At 39.7% G+C, this 22011-nt stretch overlaps 1 protein-coding gene across 1 annotated transcript in view; it reads left to right on the forward strand.

Moving 5' to 3' along the window:
* The window catches only part of unc5a (unc-5 netrin receptor A), a 294221-nt gene that overhangs the window by 60776 nt on the left and 211434 nt on the right, over nucleotides 1–22011 (forward strand). The window contains exon 3 of the mRNA XM_060837501.1: nucleotides 9126–9269. Coding sequence (XP_060693484.1) covers nucleotides 9126–9269 — 144 coding nt within the window. The remainder of the gene's footprint in view (nucleotides 1–9125; nucleotides 9270–22011) is intronic.

Below are 22011 nucleotides of genomic sequence, written 5' to 3' on the forward strand. Positions count from 1 at the left end.
CGGGTTTCCTCAGGGTCCTGCAGTTTCCTCCCACAATTCAAAGACCTGCAGGCTAACTGAATTAGCTATGCTAAATTGTCCATAGTGTTCAGGGATGTGTAGGTTAGGTGCATCAGTCAGGGGTAAATGTAGGGCACAGGACTGGGTGGGTTACTCTTCAGAGGGTCAGTGTGGACTTGTTGGGCTGAAGGGCCTGTTTCCACACAGTAGGGATTCCATTCTATTCGATTCTGTTTCGCAATGTTATGACAAATCTCTGGAGCAGCGAGATTTGAACCCAGCTCTCCTGGCCCAGGAGAAGGAGCAGTTACCTGAGATGGCAACAGTCAGGTTAAACCGCCACAAGTGATCTCTCTCCAATGAGAAAGCAGCCCTGTGGTCTTTTGGGAATATGGCAACTTTACAACTGTACTTACACTGCTACATGAGACCTCTAGCACCTGTATACTAGCATTTACTGACTAATGAAAGAGGACATTCAAGTATCTTTGAACAACAGGACTTCACAACTCATGAACATTTAAGAAATATTCTGCTTGTGTTTTTTTTCAACAAAGTGGGTAACTTCATCATCATTTACATTACATTTCATCCTCCAGCCATGTTCTTTCACATTCACTTTGCATGTTCAGTCGCACTTATTGCTTCCTTACATCCTCCTTATAACTTACATTCCCATCTGGATTTGAGTCATCAGTAAATTTTGAAAAATGTTTGATTCACAAATCAAAATAATTTATATAGATTGTGAATTTCATCAGAAGGAATGGCCCTTTCCAGAGATAAAATAGTTTGTTAGTTCACAAAAGCATTCTTGATTATTAGACTTTTACAATGTAGTCTTTAAAAGATAGCTCTTATATTTATAATCTCACCATATTGCTTTTGGCATGACACTAGCAAGAATTCTCTAATATTCCATTTAATCTTCTGAGAGTCTGCAGTGATCCTAATAGCCTAGACAATATATTATATGGCCCAAAAAATGTTGCAGTGCCTTTTCAAAAATTCACACTTATCACTAAGTGTTAACACCGCATATTGTCAAATTTTCAAGATACCACAAACTCTTTTGTCATATTGCTAGTTTGTGAACAACATATATTGCCTTCCATTCTTTTCTCATATTCTAGACATTGTCCTTTGGAACATTGTGTTCAGACATGATTCCAAAGCACATATAGTTGGAACAAGAACTTCCAAAGGGTGCTATGAAAGTAGTTAGATACTTGGCAACAAATGCAACGCACATCCTGAATTCAGGATGTTATACCAAAGGATCTCGTCAGAAATTGATACCTGTGTGTTATTACTTGATAACCAAAATATGAATGGTGAAATGAAAATGGGGAAATTAAACACATGCTAATGAGGAATGGGCAATAGTTCATCAGGCAGTATTTCCAGTACTTCAACAACATTTTGAGTAACACAAAATTCCAATGCCGGGTCACTTCGATTTCAGAAAATATCTATTGGGAAAATATTGGCTAAAATGCTAAAGCACATTTATTAGTTAGAATCACAAAGATATGGTCAAAGTTTGCCAGACAAATCAGGGAACTAGGGAAACCACAACTATCAAGTAAGCTTCCATTTACAAAGCTGATGCCAGTTTTCTAAAACCAGTTCAGCAGGGTTATAGCAGATTGTGTAAGAACCCAATGTTAAACCAGAAGTGGAAATCAGTGTGCTTTTAAAATTGAGTGCTCCCAAAAACATTCCTGAAGTACTGTGTTTCATAATCATACCAGCAAAAAATAATAGTGGAAAGTTTAATTTACATTTATTTATTATATATAAGTTACCTGTTTAATTCTATTACCCTTTTGAAGGTCCTCAAATCGGAATTTCTCCTTCACAGAATGAAACTTAGACCCCAACTATTCTGGGTGTGGTGGTGACCATTTTTCTCTCTGTCACGCACTTGCTATTTAAATGATGATAGAAACAAGCTGCAGTTGCACTTTACAGATTGAGTCACTGACTCAGTCACTCAATTTAGACAGCAAACAAAATCTTCATATTCCCTTCTGGTTAGCTCTCATTGTGAACCTGACTGGCTTTGATTTTCTGTACCTTCCCAGCTGATCCGTGATTTGAGTGTTTATCTTCTGATTTTGACACCTGAGCCCCAGGCATACCCTCTTGACATTTATTTGATAGAACCCCTAGGACTGACTGTGAGCCAATCCCCTGATTGACTTGGATGCACATTTCAAACTGCTGAATGACTAAACTCACGGCTAATCTTTGTACAGCCCCTCTACTGACTTACGGAGATTGCCCAGAATGCTTATGTTAGACCTGCTGAGTGTGGCCCACTCCATGGATCGTAGTGACATGGAATCTGATTGTCCTAAGCAGTTGACTGAATGAGTCCAAACCGTGAATTGATAGTTGATGCTGCCCCTGACTCACTCCTGGGCCCCCAGGCAGAAGGATCTTTCCCTTGATTTGACATCTTAGACTTTGAAACATAGCTATTTGTGACATATGTGCTGTGTTTGCTGCACTTACTGTTTGCACATAATGCAAATGTGAAATTGATGTTGCGCGGTGTCTCACAGCAGTATTTCCACCCCTTGATCAATGACTGCTTACCATCATGCCATGATGCCTGGCTTTGTTTCTGTGCTGAACTGCAAGACGGGAGCCTCTAAGTTGTGGCAGAGATGGCAAAGGGCACAAAGACAGAGCAATGTCAGCTTGCTATGAGCATCCAAGTAAAAGCAAATGAGAAGTTCTGAGATGAATCCTGTTCAGTTGGCTGCCTGTCATTGGCTTCAAAGTTCCTATCAGCAGCATTGCAATGAGAGGTGCCAGTGCACTTTAAAGTGCAGAGTTGTATTGTTAATGGATTGGAGGTGTGCCATGAGGATGCAGCAAGGCTGGTGCCTGCCCTATATCAATACCTATGGATGATGACATGCAGGTATTCGCTGCTTATGGATTGTGCCCAGGGATGTTGGGGACCGCTGTCCAAGATGGAGGCCTGGAGAAGCAGGCAGTGAGTTGAGTCATCAGGTACCCCATTCTGATTTTTATGCCAGAAATTGGCATCATCCAGTTTCTGTTCAATTGGTAGGAGAATGGGAAGCTGCATATCAATGAAGTAAGATTAGGTAATAATGACATGCAAATTGCTCTCTCACCACTAAATATTGAGATTCTTGTCTCATTGATCAAAATCTGGTAAGGTAATTGGACTTTTTTTCACCTTGACATTGAGAATCACATTTCTATCAATCACACCCTGCATACCCAACTGACTTTCTAATGTACATGTCATTCAGTGGCTGGGAGGATATTACGTTTTATTTCCAGTCCATGTTTTGCATTTCAGAGGAAAAGTAATGAATGCATGTGAGTTTGACAAAAATAAATTGAAGAAAAAAAATGAAAGCAAGAGTAAATGAAAGGGCCAAAGTTTGAAATTTAGTTCCTAGAGAGGAGGTGTTAGTATTGTTACCTGTCTTTGGAGAAGTATTCAAAGGAAGGTTCACTGGACCTTATGAAATCAAAAAGAAAATCAATGAACTAAAGTACTCCAGACAGAAGAAAAAAAGTAGCATGTGTGTTATGATTGACTACATCAATATTGAACTGAATCCTGTTAGCTGGAGCTCACCTGTTCTGAGAATTCTGAAACCAGACAGGTCACAAAGATTCTGTATTGATTATCACAAAGTCAATGCAGTAACTAAAATGGATTTGCATTCCATTTCAGGATTGAAAAACTGCATTGAATGAATTGGACATGCATGATTTGTCACCAAAATTGACTTGCTAAAAGGGCTTGACAATTCCATTGACTGGTAGGGCCAGAGCAACATCAGTTTTTAAAGTACCAGATGGGCTTTATCAATGTAAAGTCATGCCATTGAAATGAAACAAAAAAAATGTCCGAGCAATGTTCCAATGATTAGCCAATAAAGTCATTGATAGACTGTGTAACTGTTTGGCTTACCTTGATGATTTGATTTTGTTCAGCAAAACCTAGGAAAAACATTTGCAGCACTTGACTGAACTGGTGATAGGTTATAAAGGCTTAAATTTCCTATAAATCTGACTAATATTGAATTTTTTCAAAGCAAAAGTGACCTAGTAGAGCCACACTGTGGGACAAGGCAAAAATAGCAGCTCAAGAAATGAAAGAAATTTTGGATTTTTTTGTGGCTAAAGCAAAACACAAAACTTTGTGACATTCTGGCTTTTGTGGATTTTAGCATTTGTTTGTCCTGAACTTCAGAACTGCTGAAGTTCTTTCAAGAAATTTGCTTTAACATGTTGGTTAGAGAAAGTCAAAACATTTGAATGGACACAAGAATATCAGATTGCATTCAAAAAATTGCAATCTGTGTTGCCAACAGTATTGGTTTTAGCAGCAGCAAATTGTGAGGAACCTTTCAAAGTGGCTGTTGATGGCAGTGACATTGGTGTAGGTGTTATTTAATCAAAAGAAGATGAAATGAGGATCAAATTGTCAACTACTTTTTGAAGATAAATTATTCTTGTAGCTGCAGTTACAATGACAGTCGATCAGAGAGGTGTTGATGTTAGGTAGCAATGTACTTACAAATGTGAGCTAAGTTTGCAATGACACCTATGCTAACATTATGCCTTTTGAAGATTTTCTTTTTTGTTTCCTTCCCACTACATGCGCTGTAATGTGTTATTTATGGCTAGGTGATTGATACAGTCAAACTTTAAATGTGACATCAGTTGTAGAAATCCAGGAAGGTCCTGGAAGTAGTAAGTACTCTGCTGATGGTGAACACAGGATAGCACAAGATGGCACTAGTCTGCTCAAACAAGCACTCCAATGGTAAGCAGATCACTGTGGTTCTGGAAATTATTTCCAATCTACTGCTGGAAGTACCTCCAAACTGATCTTTTTGTCTATTTTCTCATGATGTGCTCTCCTACTGAGCTTGCCATTCTGATGAGTTGAGAACTGATCTTGGTGCAATTGCAAAGTTAGTAGCCAAGGAATCTTCGGGTCACAAAATATAAAAATAAAGAATTGCCCTCGATTTTTAGGGGAAAAAAAACTTGCCAGGGATTCAGCTTTTTTGTGAGAAGTAATTGAATCATACAAGACTTAAATTTGTTCTATTTATAATTTGTAAATGCGTAATGGAGAAAAATCTATCTGGATATGATTATATTTCATTTGAAATAAAATGATTTCTGTTTCTCACATTAGCTATTTATCTTTGATAGAATATGTAATTATACAGAATGTTATAGAAGGATTATGTCAAAACAGATTTTGAAACAGAATTTTAAGAATTTGCAATGTCTTCATATTGATAAATCATACAGTAAAAAATATGAAGTTATGCAGTTATTATACTCAGTGTGACTGTCTCTATGAATCAGTATATGATTCCCTGTATTCATTATTCAGTATTCATTATATTGTTTTGAATGTTGTTAATTGCTCATGAAGTGAACATAAATCTTTCCAAGATATACGAAACATATGGTATATACATCACAAAATGCACCAACAAGATGCATTTACTTGGGATTCTGAATGAGTGAATATGTGTCATTTGTTAGAAAGCTGAGTTCATCTTTTAACAGTGGATCTTCATTCAATTTTTTTTCATGCTTTCTCCTTGAAGCATAAAATTGCAGCTGGAGTGGGAGGAAAACGCCATCAGAAGATAATGTGCTCCCTCTGTCAGGTCATAGAAACATAGCTTTGTCGAAACTTCAAGGAAGTTAAGTGGGTTGCCACATAATGGGAAACATATCATTGTACAGGAGAGGCTGTTCAATACAGGGACAGGAATAGAGAGCTCATATGGAGTGCACAAGACTCTGAGCTCTGTCATTTGGCCACAGATGCTAAGCTTTGAGAAACATCCACAATTAGGACAATTCTGCAGTGACATCAGACAATGTATAAGGTTCTGTTAGCATTTCCAAAGACTGCACATCTTTAGAGGGATATTGGAAGAGTCTATCTAAAACATGAGTGCCATGATGTCTTGGGACTTTGCACTAATGTCCACCTCCATGGTGGGCATATCCTCCTACATGAAGAATCAGTTCCAGAATTCAATCAATGACATCCTGGTCTTGGTCTGCCCACTCAGTTTGCCACATGGAGGAAAGCTTCGCCTTTGTGTTTGATGAATTGTACCACATTGCTCTTCAGATCTTGGCTATTCAAGAAATATGCTTGGATCCTGAAAAGAAAATTGAAGAAGTGAATCTTCTGCTGAAGATATTCCTACATTATTTCAATCCCATGTATTTTCCCATTCTGTCAGAACCCCACGGTTTGCTTTCTCAGCTAATGACAGAGTCTGCCATTGGCATGTGCATGTGGCACCCTCGCAGACCCCAGTATTAGAGGTATCTAGCACAAAAACCACAGCTATCACAGCAGGACAATGTCTGTCATGGGTTTCTCTAGCAGCTAGGTGTGTGGCTGTCAGGCTGTTCAAGTGAGTGCTCTTTACATTTCTCCTCCTGTAAGATTCCTCCATGCTGCGCAAAGTTTTACAAACAGTGGACCACTAGCATTCCAGACACCCTTGCTGCTGCATATTGAAGGGTGCTGCCAAATCTGTTTCAGCATCTGAATCAATGGCTTGTTCTCAAACCTTTGTTATTCCATTTGAATTTTTCCTCTGCATCTCTATTTTTCCTTTATGGGCCTCATTGGCAACATCGGGAATGTTGACTGTTGAGGGAATGAAATCTCTTCCAACAGATTACTGGTATTCTTGAGGATGCCTAGACTCCAGATGTCTATATTCCTTGACTACAGTTCTGAAGGAGAGTCACTGGACCCATAATGTTAACTCTGCCTTTTCTCCATAGATGCAATCAGACCTGCTGAGTTTCTCCAGCAATTTCTGTTTTTGTACCTATTTTACCCTATTTGTTTGTCTATCTGCATGAATATAATGGGAAGTTTATAAAGGAACTAGAGTTTTAATGAGTAATGCTATATGTTGATGGTTTGTAACTGCTTACCTTGAAGTAGACTCTAATTTCTTGTAATAAATAATGAATCTTATTCAGTACAGAAACCTGGTCTGTGCTTTCCATAAACCTGCATCTCAAAGACAGGTAAACTGGGGAACTTTTGTGACGATTCCAGTAATAATGGGACTCAACTTTCTGTGCAGTATCCCAGTGAATCATAACAATAATAACTGTTCAAAAAATGCTATTGGTTTGAGAGACTTCAATGTGTGCTCTTTAACCGAATGCTGTTCGCTCAGCAGATCAGAAGTACAAGGTGGAATTGAGGGAAGGTAACGCAAATGTTATGATAAGTGCATTTCAATTGCATGGCAAAAAAAAAAATCAGTCGTTCAATTCCATATTCCAGATACTTGTCAAAGTATTTTCAAAAATATAGACTACAATGTGATGGAGGGTTGATAGACTTACATGAAAAATGACTTTGCCAGAACCTTTAAATTAGAAGAACAAAAGCTGTGTATTCTCCTGATTTAAAAAAGAAATCAACGATGGCTTCATTTCATTGCTTGAAGACAATCAACATTTTTATGTTGCAAGAAGTCACAACAGCATACTGTGTGCCGTATTCAACTTGTATCACTTTTGTTTGTAAGGAAAGAACAAAATAAAAGATTTGGTTCACTCTTTTAGTTCAACTATTCTAGATATTGATCCACATTTAGTGAATTAACTAGTGCATCTACAACCTGATGATATCATTGATTTTTGACATAGTATTAATCAGAAATATTTCACAAGTAAGTGTTTTTATTCCCCCTAATAATGCTCTCTTTTCATCACAACTTGACAGAATGGCTGTTGCATGTTGTAGAACTGGAGACTGGTATAGTTAGTGACAGGGCAAAATCTGGTAATGATGTTTTAGGGATCATTTCATTGAGGGGAAAGTGTTCTGTAATTGAAAATTAGCAAAATCGATCGTTAGAAAGCTTGGAAATCAATCATTTAATTCATGTTGTTGTGACTTATTGCAATATTAATGTGTTGATTCTCTTCAACTAATAGATGTCATCTTTGGATGTATGTTCTTTTACTTTTGTCTGTCTTTTCTTCTAATAACTGCATTTGAAAATACTCTTATCAGGATGTTTTATGCATACATATACAGGAGGTGTGGCATGGTGGCTCAATGGTTAGCATGCTGCCTCAGCATCAGAGATCTGGGTTTGATTCCACTCTCGAACGACGGTCTGTGTGGAGTTTGAACATTCTCCCCTTGTCTGTGTGGGTTTCCTCCCACAGTCCAAAGATACGCAGGTTAGGTGGATTGGCAGTTAAATTACCTATAGTGTCCAGAGATGTGTAGGTTAGTGGATTAGCCATGGGAAAGGCAAGGCCACAGATCTGGGTGAGATGCTCTTTAGAGGGTTGGTTGAACTTGATGGGCTGAATAGCCTGATTCCACACTTAGGAATTCTATGAAATGAAATTGATAGTTAATATGTTCCCATGTTCTGAATATGGAGTTGGGTCATTTTTTTGATCAAGCTTTTCTTTAGCTCCTCGCAGCCAATTAAAATCTGGTATAAATTCATTACTTTTTAACTCAGTGATTTATTGTAATGTATTCAAAACTAAATAGATTAACATGTCATTCAAAGTTTCAAAACTAGACAAAACTGAAGCAAAATGTTCATCACAACTTTATAACATAAAAATGTCATCAATTCAAAAATGTTTATTAAATACATATGATCTGAAAATTAGACTTCAATAACCTCTGTCACCGATAAAATCTTGACTCTGAGGTAGAAGAAAAGCAGAGCGACAGCATGGAACACAACCACCTTCCAGGTCACAAACCATTTTGTCTTATAACGTTACAACATCTCTTTCATCAATAGATCAATGGATAGATCCAGTTTGGCGATGATACAAAATCTAAAAGCAAATTTTTTTAAAAAACTCACTTGAAATATAAAATGCATGAGATGATGTGAATGTCTGCATGAAACTGTAGATTTTAGGTTGAAATTCTCCAGTTGATGGACAATCTTTGAACCTCCATTGAAGCTGTGCTTAATCCATTATTGTAACTCACATGACTCCTGACAAAACAAGTTAATGCTGACGTATTGAGTTTTTGCTAATGTAATTGTTACTGCCAACAGGACTCCCAGTACTACAAGTTCGAACTGATATTTCACGGCAGCAAGTAGAGAAAATGTTTGGCTTAGAAGAATATTGGTGTCAATGTGTGGCCTGGAGTACCACGGGCACTACTAAAAGCCGAAAGGCGTTTGTCCGCATTGCATGTGAGTATCCAAACTTTGTTACATATCAAAGTATGTTTCAGGACTGCCAAAATTTGTAATTGTGTTTTTATAATAACTTTGTTTAGTTCAGTCAGCCATAATGTTGCCTATATAAGAAATTTGTTGAATTAGGACTTTCATTTCAATGTAAGCACATATTCAGGATTTACACTTTAACATTGCACTGAAGGAGTTTACTTTCTTCAATATGCTAATATTTTGGATGTCTTATTAAACCAGGGTCTCAACGTTACATTTAGATAAATGGAAATAATTCTCTGGCAGCATTTGAGCAGAGGAACTCCTTAATATGCAAAAGAAACTTCTCACAAATAACATCACTATTCTTCTAAGTTGCTGCTACTGAAATGCCATTATACTTAAATTAGTTGCAGTATTTGGCTAGGTAACAACATGATTTCAATTTTAAAGTACTTTATTGTATGTGAGACACTTAGGGACTTCCTGGGCATGTGTTAACACAGTAGCTTTTTAAATGGAAATTGTTTCTTGCAATCATTTAAAGTATAATTGAAAATGTTTAGAAGAATGATTAGTTAAGTTCAAAAAAGTAATTGTAGGATTGTTTTCTAGCTTGGGCTGTTGTTTTCTGCTCAATTAACCTGAAAGCAACCAAACCAGAATATAAGATTGAAGAATTTTAAAGTGCAAATTACTTCCAATGCATCTCAAGTTCTTACAAATGTGAAAAAAAAACAGTACCGTCCCAAAAATTAGTTCCACAAAGCCTATTGGTCCCAAATTAAATTAATCACCATAGCAACTCTTTACTAATTGTGCCTGCTTATAACCATTAAGGAAGCTCTGAATACAAACTGGTTCTTTTAGGTCCAAAGGCACATTTTACAAGGTTTTTAAAAAAAAATTCGTATGAATTGCTTACTATACATCTCTGCAAACATTAAATTGTTTAGTCTGGTTTTTAAAGTCAATTTCAGTTATTCAAATTTAGATTATTCGTTGTGGTAAATATATACTTGGCAATGTGAGAAACTGTTGGCTGTGTTACTGAAATTGCACCAGCCAATATCAAAAAAAAATTAATGCAAATGTTATAGTAAAACTATTAAAGACTCAAAACACTGCCTGATTGTGCTGATGTATTAGAGCCATAGAGTTATAGAGATGTACAGCATAGAAACAGAGCCTTCGGTCCAAGATTTGACATTGGTCAATATGTAGCTATTTTAGAATGGAAACTTGTGAAAAAGAGATACTACTTGAAACAACTGAAATTTTGACCACAATTTACACCTCATTTATTAATTGCTTTGCAAGGGTGAGAGTTTGCCCCAGTACCCAAAACCGCCTTGCATGTCAAATGTTTCATTCGAAATGCATGATTTGTAATAGATATGTGTATACAAGTAGAAATCCTATTCTTATGCATGATGGTAGGTCTACAAGCAGTTAATTTACAGATATTTTCTCAACAGACTGGCCAGGGATATTATCACACATCTTAGGAGCAAGCAGGATGGTAACCTGGGCCTACTGGTCCAGACATCACTACCACTACACCAAAGAACTCTCAGATCTTGGGTTATTTCAATAATAATTTTTCACTCAGAAGTAGGGTAATGACCACTATACCACAAGAGCCCCAGTCAATTTATACACTGAGAATTTACTTGTCAGGCTGCTTTGTCTTTATTAAGATATTTCCAGCTTTGTCCCGACTTCCTATCTTTCATTAATCACATTCCTAACCTGATCTCAAGTACTCTTGATTAGATTTTTCATATGACATGTTAGAATGTATTGAGGTACCTAACACTTTAATTTCCCTAATAACTTCTTTGTTCTCTTTTTTAAAATTCATTCATGGTGTGTGCACCTAGCTGGCTGGCCAGCATTTATTGCCCAAACCTAGTTGCCCTTGAAAAGGTGGTGGTGAGCAGCTTTCTTGAACAGCTGCAACCTAAGAGCGGAAGGTAGATCCACAATGCCATTATGGAGTGAATTCCAGGATTTTGACCTGGCAACAGTAAAGGAATGGTGATATATTTCCAAGTCAAGATGGTGAGTGGCTTGGAGGGGAACTTGCAAATGGTGGCCCTTATCCTTCTGGATGGAAGTGATCATGAGTTTAGAGGGTATTGTATGAAGATCTTTGGTGAATATCTACAGTTAAATTTGTAGACAGTACAAACTACACTCCTCCATAAGTGGTATGGAATCAGTGTTAATATAGCTCATTCCAGTGCCTTTTATGCCACATTGCCACACCACCTTCCATAGCCAGGAATTGCTATCTGTCAGGACACTTGATGCATACATAGTTGTTTACAGACACTCTAGTCCCTTGTTGTGCAATCATTCAATGCTTGGTTTGGATTTGCTTGATTATGATTTCCCATATCTATAACCTAAAACCTGTCATACATCATATCTGTAAAATATGCTGAGACCTAATCGTACAACATGAGCAAAACTCATTGACCCATCCTGTGATTGAATTTAGAAACCAGCAAATAATCTGATATCTGTTTACCACTGGGTTCCCAGTTCTTCAGTTGTACTTTTACCCCTTATACATCGGTAACTGGGGATAATGATCTTTCGGTGAACTTTACTTTTAACTTTTGAAACTTCCTTTGGCAGTCTTGCTCCTAATGTTTCTAATTATTTTTTTCTATTGTGTATGTACTACCAGCGGCAATGTAGCATATACACTTACTTAAGACAAAGTGACGACCGCAGATGTTGAAGATCAAAGTAGAAAAGTGAGGTGCTGGAAAAGCACAGCATCCAAGAATCAGGAGAATCGATGTTTTGGGCATAAACCCTTCATCAAGAATGTGGTGGGGAGAAGGGGGCTGAGAGATAAATAGGAGGGGGGTGGAAGGTAGCTGGTAAGATGATAGATAGATGCAGGTGGGGGTGATCGTGATAGGTCAGAGTGGAGTGGAGAGGTGGGAAGGAAGACGGACAGGTAGGACAGTTCAAGAGGGCAGTGCCGAGTTGGAGGGTCTGCTCAGACATAAGATGAGGTGAGGGAGGGGAGAAGAGGAAACTGATGAAATCAACGTTGATGCTGTGTGGTTGGAGTGTCCCAAGGTGGAAGATGAGGCATTATTCCTCCAGGATTTAGGGGACTGGGAATTGGCAATGGAGGATGCTCAGGATTTGCATGTGGGAGTGGGAGGGGGGATTGAAGTGGTCAGCTACATGACTATGGGGTTGTTTGTTGCATGTGTCCCAGAGTTATTCTCTGAAAGAATTCGCGAATTGGCGTCTTGTTTCCCCAATGTAGAGGAGACCACATCAAGAGCACCAGCCACAATAGATAAGGTGTTTGGATGTGCAGGAAAATCTCTTCTGGCTGTGGAAGAATCCTTTGGGGCCTTGGATGGAGGTGAAGGAGGAGGTGTGGGCGCAGGTATTGTATCTCCTTTGGTGACGAGCAAAGGTGCTGGGAGTGGACAGTGGGTTGGTGGGGAGGGGGAGGGGGGGTGTAGATGTAACAAGGGAGTCACAAAATGAATGATCTCCCTGGAATACTGATAGTGGTGGAGAGGGAAATTATTTCTGTGATGGTGAGGTGTGACTGCAAGTGACTGAAATGGCCGAGGATGATACGCTGTATCCGGAGATTGGTGGGGTGAAAGGTGAGGACCATGGGATTCTAACCTTGTTGTGGTTGCAATTGCAACACTGGTAGAACCCCAAGGTGGAAGATGAGGCATTCTTCCGCCAGGCATTGGGTGGCTAGCATTTGGTGGTGATGGAGACGGACTTGCATGTCCTTGACAGAGTGGGTTGGGAGTTGAAGTGGTCGGCCATAGGGCAGTGAGGTTTTTTGGTGTTTGTGTCCCAGAAATATTCTTTGAAACATTCCGTTAGTTGGCAACCTCAGCCAAGGATAGAAGTCCGCACCTTCCACCCCACCAATCTCTGGATAGAATGCATCATCCTCTGCCATTTCTGTCACCACCAGAGATATATTTCCCTATCCACCCATATCAGCATTCCACAGAGACCTTTCCCTTCCTGATTTCCCTCTTTAGGTCTATGCCACCTCCCACAACACCACCTCCCCCCCCCCACCACCACCACCACCACCACCACCACCACCACCAACCTACCCTCCACTCCCAGCACCTTCCCTTGCCAGAGGTATAAAACCAGTGTCCACACCACCCTCTTCACCTCTCTCCAAGGCTCCAAAGGATCCTTCCACATCCATAGAGATTTTCCTGCACAACCAAATACCCAACTTGAGGAACGTTTCAGTGAACCTCTCTGGGACACACACATCAAACAATCCCACCACCCTGTGGTTGAACGCTTCAACTCCCCTCCCATTCTGCCAAGAGCATGCAAGTTCCTGGACCTATTCCAGCCACAAATCCTTGACACTCGAAGCCTGGAGGAAGTACGTGTCATTTTCCATCATAGGAATGTTCAACCATACAGCATCAATGTTGATTTTCCCAGTTTCGTCATCGCCTCTCTCTCCACCTCATCCTAAGTCCAACCCTCCAACCATCCTCTTGAACTGTCCCACCTATCCATCTTCCTTTCCACCTGTCTGCTCCACCCTCTGCTCTGACTTATCACCATCACCACCACCTGGATTTACATATGGCCTTCCCAGCTAACTTTCCCCTCATCCCAACCCTCTCCTATTTATCTCTCAGCCCCCTTCCCCGTCACCTCATTCCTGATGAAGGCCTTATTACTGAAATGTTGACTTTTCTGCTCCTTGTATGCTGCCTGACCTGCTGTGCTTTTCCAGCAGCACACTTTCCGATATATTTACTGACCTGTCCAGTCAATGATGTAATTCTGCACTACTCCAAATACATGACTAAAATCCACGTGTACAGTGATTAATGTTTCTTCCCAGTTTTTGAGGTTTGACCAGAGCTACAAACTTTGCAACCTGTCTTAAACTAGCTTTTAAAATCATTATCAGGGATCAATAGTTTTCATGGTAATCAATTTGTTTAAAATCCACAAGATTTGAGTACACACAATAATCATTTCATATCAGTTGTCTGGGTCTCTAGGAAGTGTTTGGAGGGATGTGGGCTGGGTGCTGGCAGGTGGGACTAGATTGGGTTGGGATATCTGGTCAGCATGGATGGTTTGGACCGAAGGGTCTGATTCCATGCTGTACACCTCTCTGACTCTATGACTGTATGACACCCTGAACTATTGTGTTCCCTGGCAGTTTGACCACATTGGTATTGCTTCTTCTTTAACTTGAATAGAACTTAAAACTGATGTTTATATCATTTTTACACAACAGCTTGAGGCTAAACGGGTTTTAGATTGTTTGATAAGCTTTTCCAAACTTCTGTTTTCTTTCCCTTGTTGAATTTAGGTCAAACTGAAATCTTTGTTCCTAATTTCTAATTAGCAGTATCTGAAATTAAAGTAAAGTTTCCATACTCTTTTGAATACTGTGGCAATCACCTCAAATCCTTTAAGTTTGCAGTTTGTTTTCAACCCCATATCAGTCCAATTCGATATAGACTTAATTAGAATTACTCCAAACATTTAAAATAAAATACACTTCTGCTTTAATCCAAATCATGATGTCACAAATTCAAACAGACAGCATTGTGCATACAAAAACATGAATCCAACAAATACACAGACCAAAAAGAGTACCATATGCATTTAAGTCAGTTATTTCAATGAACCCAATTCTTTATTTTCACATGCCTTCCAACTGCCATTAGAAACGAAGAGGACAGGTAAATTCTCAGAAAACTATCAAACTCCAAGGGAGAATTTATTGGATTAGCTGAAATGAGAGGAAAGAAAACACATAAAGCCTGCTCTTTTCAAAGGTCAATCAGTTGGAGGGTGAATTAATCATTAGGAAATCAGTGGGTCATTTCTTAATATTTTCTGTGAAGAGATATGTGTATTTAAATTAAGTGTAACTCAGATCAGATTACCTGACCTAATGACAGTACGTCTGGCTGAAGTCCTTGTTTAAAGTTGACGCAGTGCACTAGATGTGATGTATCATTCAATAGTAAATCAAGATGTGGTTGACTGGAAAGTCGTGCTGTGCAACCAATGCACAATTGATTATACAGCACAAAAGCTTCAGCAAACGTGAAAAATTTTCCTGGAGGGTTAGTGTTCATGAAAACTAGAGGTTGTGATGATGCAGTCCTTTTAACAAGGTTATGTTATTCTTGTTTTCTTTTCAGAGGGGTCATAAATGTACAGATTTCAAAATGTCTGGGTTTTTCTACTTGAAGAAGCTTTTAGGTTTTAAACAAACACTTGTACAATGACAGGGAAGTGGCCAGTTCTCCCAGCTCAGCTTTTCTCTGGTTTGGTTTGGGTTTGGTTTTTAGCAGTCTGGCTGTTCAGAGTTGCTGTCTAGATTAGAGTGGTGCTGAAAAACACAGCAGGTCAGGCAGCATCCGAGGAGCAAGAAAATCGACATTTTGGGCAAAACATTGATTTTCTTTGCTCCTCGGATGCTGCCTGACCTGCTGTGCTTTTCCAACACCACTCTAATCTAGACTCTGATTTCCAGCATCTGCAGTCCTCACTTTTGCCCTGTTCAGTGTTGCTGATCAGTTGTTAGCTAGGGATCCAAAAGGAACCATTACATGGATGAAGGTTTCAATATTAAGAGATACGGGATTCTCTATATCTTTAATGTTGAAAGAGAAGAGATATGTACCTTTTGAAGGACTATTATCTGAAAAGGTGCTAATAACAGGAATTCATGATGAGACAAGAAACACTTAATTATGGAAAGTAAGGTTAGAGTGTCCAGTGAAGAGTGAAGAAGTCATGGTGTGGCTACTGGATAAACTCCCAGCTCCAGGAATATAATTTGTTCTAACTAATAATATAGCTGGTTCACAGGTAAGAGTGCTGCCTACTGTAGTTGAAAAGCCAGTGGAAACTCAAGCAATTGAACTATTAAAAAAGGCATATCCTGGGATTTTTCCAACTGTGTGGTAATGAGGTCACAAAATCACCAATTGAACCAGGAGAGATTAAAGAGTACAGATAAGTAAGTTGAAGTGTTTGATCAAATGGTTGCTACAAACTAGGAACAGACTGATGACAAAGCAGACTTCTTTAGTTCATAGAAATTAACTGAATTACAGTAGAAAGAGGGGAAGCTAAACCAATTGTGTCAAAGAGCATATACAGAAGAAGAATCTAGATGTATCTTGGTGTGCTACTATCTTAAAAATGTTGTCTTAATGGGGAAACAGAGACCATCACAGATTCAGGCAGATGAGAAATGGTCAGAAGTTCATCAAGTCACATTGCCAGTGGGTTATAGAAAGGAGGTGTTGTGGTTGGTGCATGACTGCCAGTAGGGATCATTGGGGATAAGAAAACTCACACTAAAATATGAAAACCTTTTTACTGGCCTGGCCTGCACAAGCATACAGCTGAATTTAGTCAAGCATGTCATACATGTCAGCTGATTGGAAAACCACAGGCAGTCATAAAACCCGCATGATTAATACCTATTCCTGAATTTGAGGAACCTCCGACAAGGATTTTAGTTGATTTTGTAGGACCCCTACTGAAACAAAAAGTGGGAATCTGTATTTGCTAACAATAATGGATGTGACCACCAGATTTCCAGAGGCCATTCCATTAAGCAGTATCACAGCTAAAAGGATTGTATGGGAATTACACAAATTTTTCACTAGGTATGGACTACCCACAGAGCTACAATCAGCTCAAGGGTCAAACTTCACATTGAAGTTATTCAAGGAAGTTATGGTCAGTTTAGGAATAAAACAATTCAAATCTATCGCACATGATCCAGAATCACAGAAAACACTAGAAAGGTGACATCAGACATTTAAAGACCATGTTGAGGGATTATAATCAAAACTGTCGGATGATTGGGATAAGGGAATTCTGTTTAGACTTTTTGCAATCAGAGATGCACCAATTGAATTGACTAAATTCAGTCCATTTGAATTAGTTTTTGGGCATAAAGTGAGAGGACTGTTAAAATTGATTAAGGAGAAATGGGTAATCAGAATTCAGACACCATATATTTAGACTATGTATCCGATTTTAGAGAATGGTTAAATAGAGTGTGGGAATTAGCTTGTCAGCATTTAAAAATATCACAGCATACAATGAAACGGGCAACAGATAAGAAATCAAAAACTGTCAATTTTGCTATTGGAGATAAGGTGTTAGTATTACAACCAGTGGTAGGTGAACGTTTAAAAGCAAAGTTTAGTGGACCTTACCAAATCAAAAGGAGTGAGGTGAACTATTTGATAAGGACTGCAGCCAGAAAGAAATGAGTATGTCATGTAAATATGCTCAAAAGGTATCTTGATACGGAAAGAAAGCAAAAGGAGACTGTGTTATTGGTTACAACACAGCGTGAAGAACCAAATTCAGAGGATTCTGAATTGGACATCCCTCAAATTAATTCTTCTCCCCAGCCCCGCCCCCTCCCATTTACCTCTCCATCCTGGAGACTCCTGGCCTCATTCCTGAAGAAGGGCTTTTGCCTGAGACATCGATTTTCCTGCTCTTCGGATGCTGCCTGACCTGCTGTGCTTTTCCAGCACCACTCTAATCTTTACTCTAATCTCTCAATTTAAGTTGAACAATGAGGATGTTGTCAAAAATTAGGATAATTTATTGAGTTACCTTCTGGATGAAAATCAAAGTGACCTGAAAGATTTATGACTATTGCATGGGAAGCTATGTGGAAATAACTTAATTGTGCATGATGTAGATAGAGGAGATGCTGTTCCAATTAAGCAACATCCTGAGAGGTATAATCTTCTAAAGTTGACACAGCTTCAAAAGGTGATTGAACACATGGTCCAAATTGACATAATCAAAATGAGTTTCAGGGCCTGGAGCTCACCCATAGTAATCGTGCCAAAGCCAGATGTTACCCATCTGTTATGTGTATACTATCAGAAAGCCAATGCAGTTATAAAGACTGATACATATCTGATTCCAAGTTTGGAAGATTGTGTTGAAAAGGTGGGACAAGTAACTTAGTTAACTTAGGTGGGAGAAGTTGGACTTGCTCAGAGGATACCAGCAAGTACCTTTGTTTGAAAGAACATAGACAATTTTGACTTTCGTAACGCTAAATGGACTGTATCAGTTTAAAGTTGAAAATGTGTTGCTGGTTAAAGCACAGCAGGTCAGGCAGCATCCAAGGAATAGGAAATTCGACGTTTCGGGCATAAGCCCTTCATCAGGAATGAGGAGAGGGTGCCAGGCAGGCTAAGATAAAAGGTAGGGAGGAGGGACTTGGGGGAGGGGCGATGGAGATGTGATAGGTGGAAGGAGGTCAAGGTGAGGGTGATAGGCCGGAGTGGGGTGGGGGTGGAGAGGTTAAGAAGAAGATTGCAGGTTGAGAGGGCGGTGCTGAGTTGAGGGAACCGACTGAGACAAGGTGGGGGGAGGGGAAATGAGGAAACTGGAGAAATCCGAGTTCATCCCTTGTCAGTTTAAAACCATTTAGTATGAAAACTTGTACCAGCGATATTTTAGCAACGAACCATTAAGGTCATTTCCGGATTATCCAATTGTGTAGTTGATGACCTGGTTATTTTTAGTCAAACGTGGAAGGAGCATTTGTGACTTTCATCAGAATTGGGTGGCAGGGTGAAATGTGAGAGGGATGTTCAGAGAATACAGGGTGACCTGGACAGGCTAGGTGAGTGGACGGATGCAAGGCAGATGCAGTTTAATGTGGATAAATGTGTATTTATCCACTTTGGTGGCAAGAACAGGAAGGCAGATTACTACCTAAATAGAGTCAAGTTAGGTAAAGGGGCAGTACAACAAGATCTAGGTGTTCTTGTACACCAATCAATGAAAGCAAGCATGCAGGTACAGCAGGCAGTGAAGAAAGCTAATAGCATGCTGGCCTTCATAATAAGAGGAATTGAGTATAGAAGCAAAGTGGTCCTTCTGCAGCTGTACAGGCCCTTGGTGAGACCGCACCTGTAATATTGTGTGCAGTTTTGGTCTCCAAATTTGAGGAAAGACATTCTGGCTATTGAGGGAGTGCAGCATAGGTTCACAAGGTCAATTCCCGGAATGGCGAGACTTTCTTACGCTGAAAGATTGGAGCGACTGGGCTTGTATACACTTGAGTTTAGAAGGCTGAGAGGGGATCTGATTGAGACGTATAAGATTATTAAAGGATTGGACAGTCTGGAGGCAGGAAACATGTTACCGCTGATGGGTGAGTCCCGACCCAAAGGACACAGTTTAAACATAAGGGGTAGGCCACTTAGAACAGAGTTGAGGAGAAACTTCTTCACCCAGAGAGTGGTGGATGTATGGAATGCTCTGCCCCAGAAGTCTGTGGAGGCCAAGTCTCTGGATGCTTTCAAGAAAGAGTTGGATAGAGCTCTTAAGGATAGTGGAATCAAGGGTTATGGGGATAAGGCAGGAACAGGATACTGATTAAGGATGATCAGCCATGATCATAATGAATGGTGGTGCTGGCTTGAAGGGCAGAATGGCCTACTCCTGCACCTATTGTTTATTGTCTATAATTGTTCAATCAACCTCGGAAGGCAGGCTTGGTGACAAAGCTGGCTAAACATGAATTTGCCAAAGCCCAAGTCACCTTCCTGGACCATGTTATTGGACATGGAGAAATGGCCCCACAGAATACAAAAACAAAGGTAATTGGGAAGTTTCCCATGCCATCGATAAAAAGAGCAGTATTACAAATCCTGAGATGGAGTCGATTTTTTTCAGAAATTCACACCAAATTTATCAGTGTAGCCGCTCCTCTCACTGAGTTAATAAAGAAAGGCAGGAAGTTTCAGTGGACAGTGGACTGTCAGAAGGCATTTGGCAGCCTGAAAGCTGTGTTAACCATTGCCCCAGAATTAGCCACACCTACTTACGCAATGGCATTCAAGGTGGCTATCGATGCGAGTGATGTGGGTGTCGGTGCTGTGCTCTTACAGGAAGATGACGCGAAGGTAGAAAAACCTATCGGATATTTGTCCAGGAAGTTGAATATTCAGCTGCAGAAATATTCAACAATTGAGAAGGAGACTTTGAGCTTGATGTTGGCATTTCAACATTTCAATGTTTATGTTACCAGTAATGTTTCTGAGACATTCATATACACTGATCATAACCCATTGTAGTTTGTGGAGAAATTCAAGAATGAAAATTCCAGACTCTTCAGGTGGAGTTTGTTGTTACAGCCATTCAATTTGAAAATTGTTCATTTGGCAGGATGAGAAAATATGATTGCTAATGCATTGTTGAGACTTGACTGAGAAATTGAGGCATTCAATAGCGGGATTAAAACAGACTGTGATAGACTTTAGAATGCATGTTTATAGTCAATGTAATGTATTGAGTGTTGCAGTGTATGAAAAAATTAAGTTTAAGGGGTTTTAAAATGAAGCCACTTTTAAATATTGATGGTTCATTTTTTTTAAAGGGGATTGGTGTGATAATGTTGCTTCTTTAACAAGGTTTTGTGGTCCTTGTTTCTTTTTCCAGAGAAGTCATAAACACATAGATTCTGAAATGTCTGGGTTTATCTGCTTGAAGAATCTTTTAAGCTTTTAAACAAACATTTGTAAATGAAAGGGAAGTGGCTAGTTCTCCCAGCTCAGCACTTTTCTGATTTGGTTTGCTTTTTTTTAGCAATCTAGCTGTTCAGCGTTGCTGGTCAGTTGTTAGCTGGGAATCCAAAAGAAACAGTTACATGGAAGAAGGTGTTTCATGCTGAATCTTTCTGCCGTCTCCCTTTCCTGTACGACTCTGCGTTTGATTAGATTAGATTTTTTTTAGATTAGATTAGATTACTTACAGTGTGGAAACAGGCCCTTCGGCCCAACAAGTCCACACCGACCCGCCGAAGCGCAACCCACCCATACCCCTACATTTACCCCTTACCTAACACTACGGGCAATTTAGCATGGCCAATTCACCTAACCCGCACATCTTTGGACTGTGGGAGGAAACCGGAGCACCCGGAGGAAACCCACGCAAACACGGGGAGAACGTGCAAACTCCACACAGTCAGTCGCCTGAGTCGGGAAATGAACCCGGGTCTCAGGCGCTGTTTGATTGTCCCTTTTTTTGCCAAGGGGTGTTGAGAACAGAGAACGTAGAAATTGCAGTGCAGGACAGACCTTTCGGCTCTCGATATTGCGCTGACCTGTGAAACCAATCTAAAGCCCATCTAACCAACACTATTCCATTATCATCCATATGTTTATCCAATGACTATTTAAATGCACTCAATGTTGGCGAGTTCACTGCTGTTGCAGGCAGGGCATTCCATGCCCTTACTACTGTCTGAGTAAAGAACCTATCTCTGACATCTGCCCTACATCTATCACCCCTCAATTTAAAGCTGTATCCCCTCATGCTAGCCATCAGCATCCAAGAAAAAAAGTTCTCACTGTCCACCCCATCTAATCTTCTGATCATCTGATATACCTCTATTAAGTCACTTCTTAACCTTCTTCTCTCTAACGAAAATAGCCTCAACATTTTCTCATAAGACTTTCTCCCAATACCAGGCAACATGCCAGTAAATCTCCCCTGCACCCTTTCCAATGCTTACACATCCTTCCTATAATGCAGCGACCAGAACTGTACATAATACTCCAAGTGCAGCCACACCAGAATTTTGTACAGCTGCAACATGACCTCATAGCTCTGAAACTCAAACCCTCTATCAATAAAAGCTAACACAAAGCATAGCTTCTTAACAACCCTATCAACCTGG

Source organism: Hemiscyllium ocellatum, chromosome 16 (assembly GCF_020745735.1).
Source record: "Hemiscyllium ocellatum isolate sHemOce1 chromosome 16, sHemOce1.pat.X.cur, whole genome shotgun sequence".
NCBI lineage: Eukaryota > Metazoa > Chordata > Chondrichthyes > Orectolobiformes > Hemiscylliidae > Hemiscyllium > Hemiscyllium ocellatum.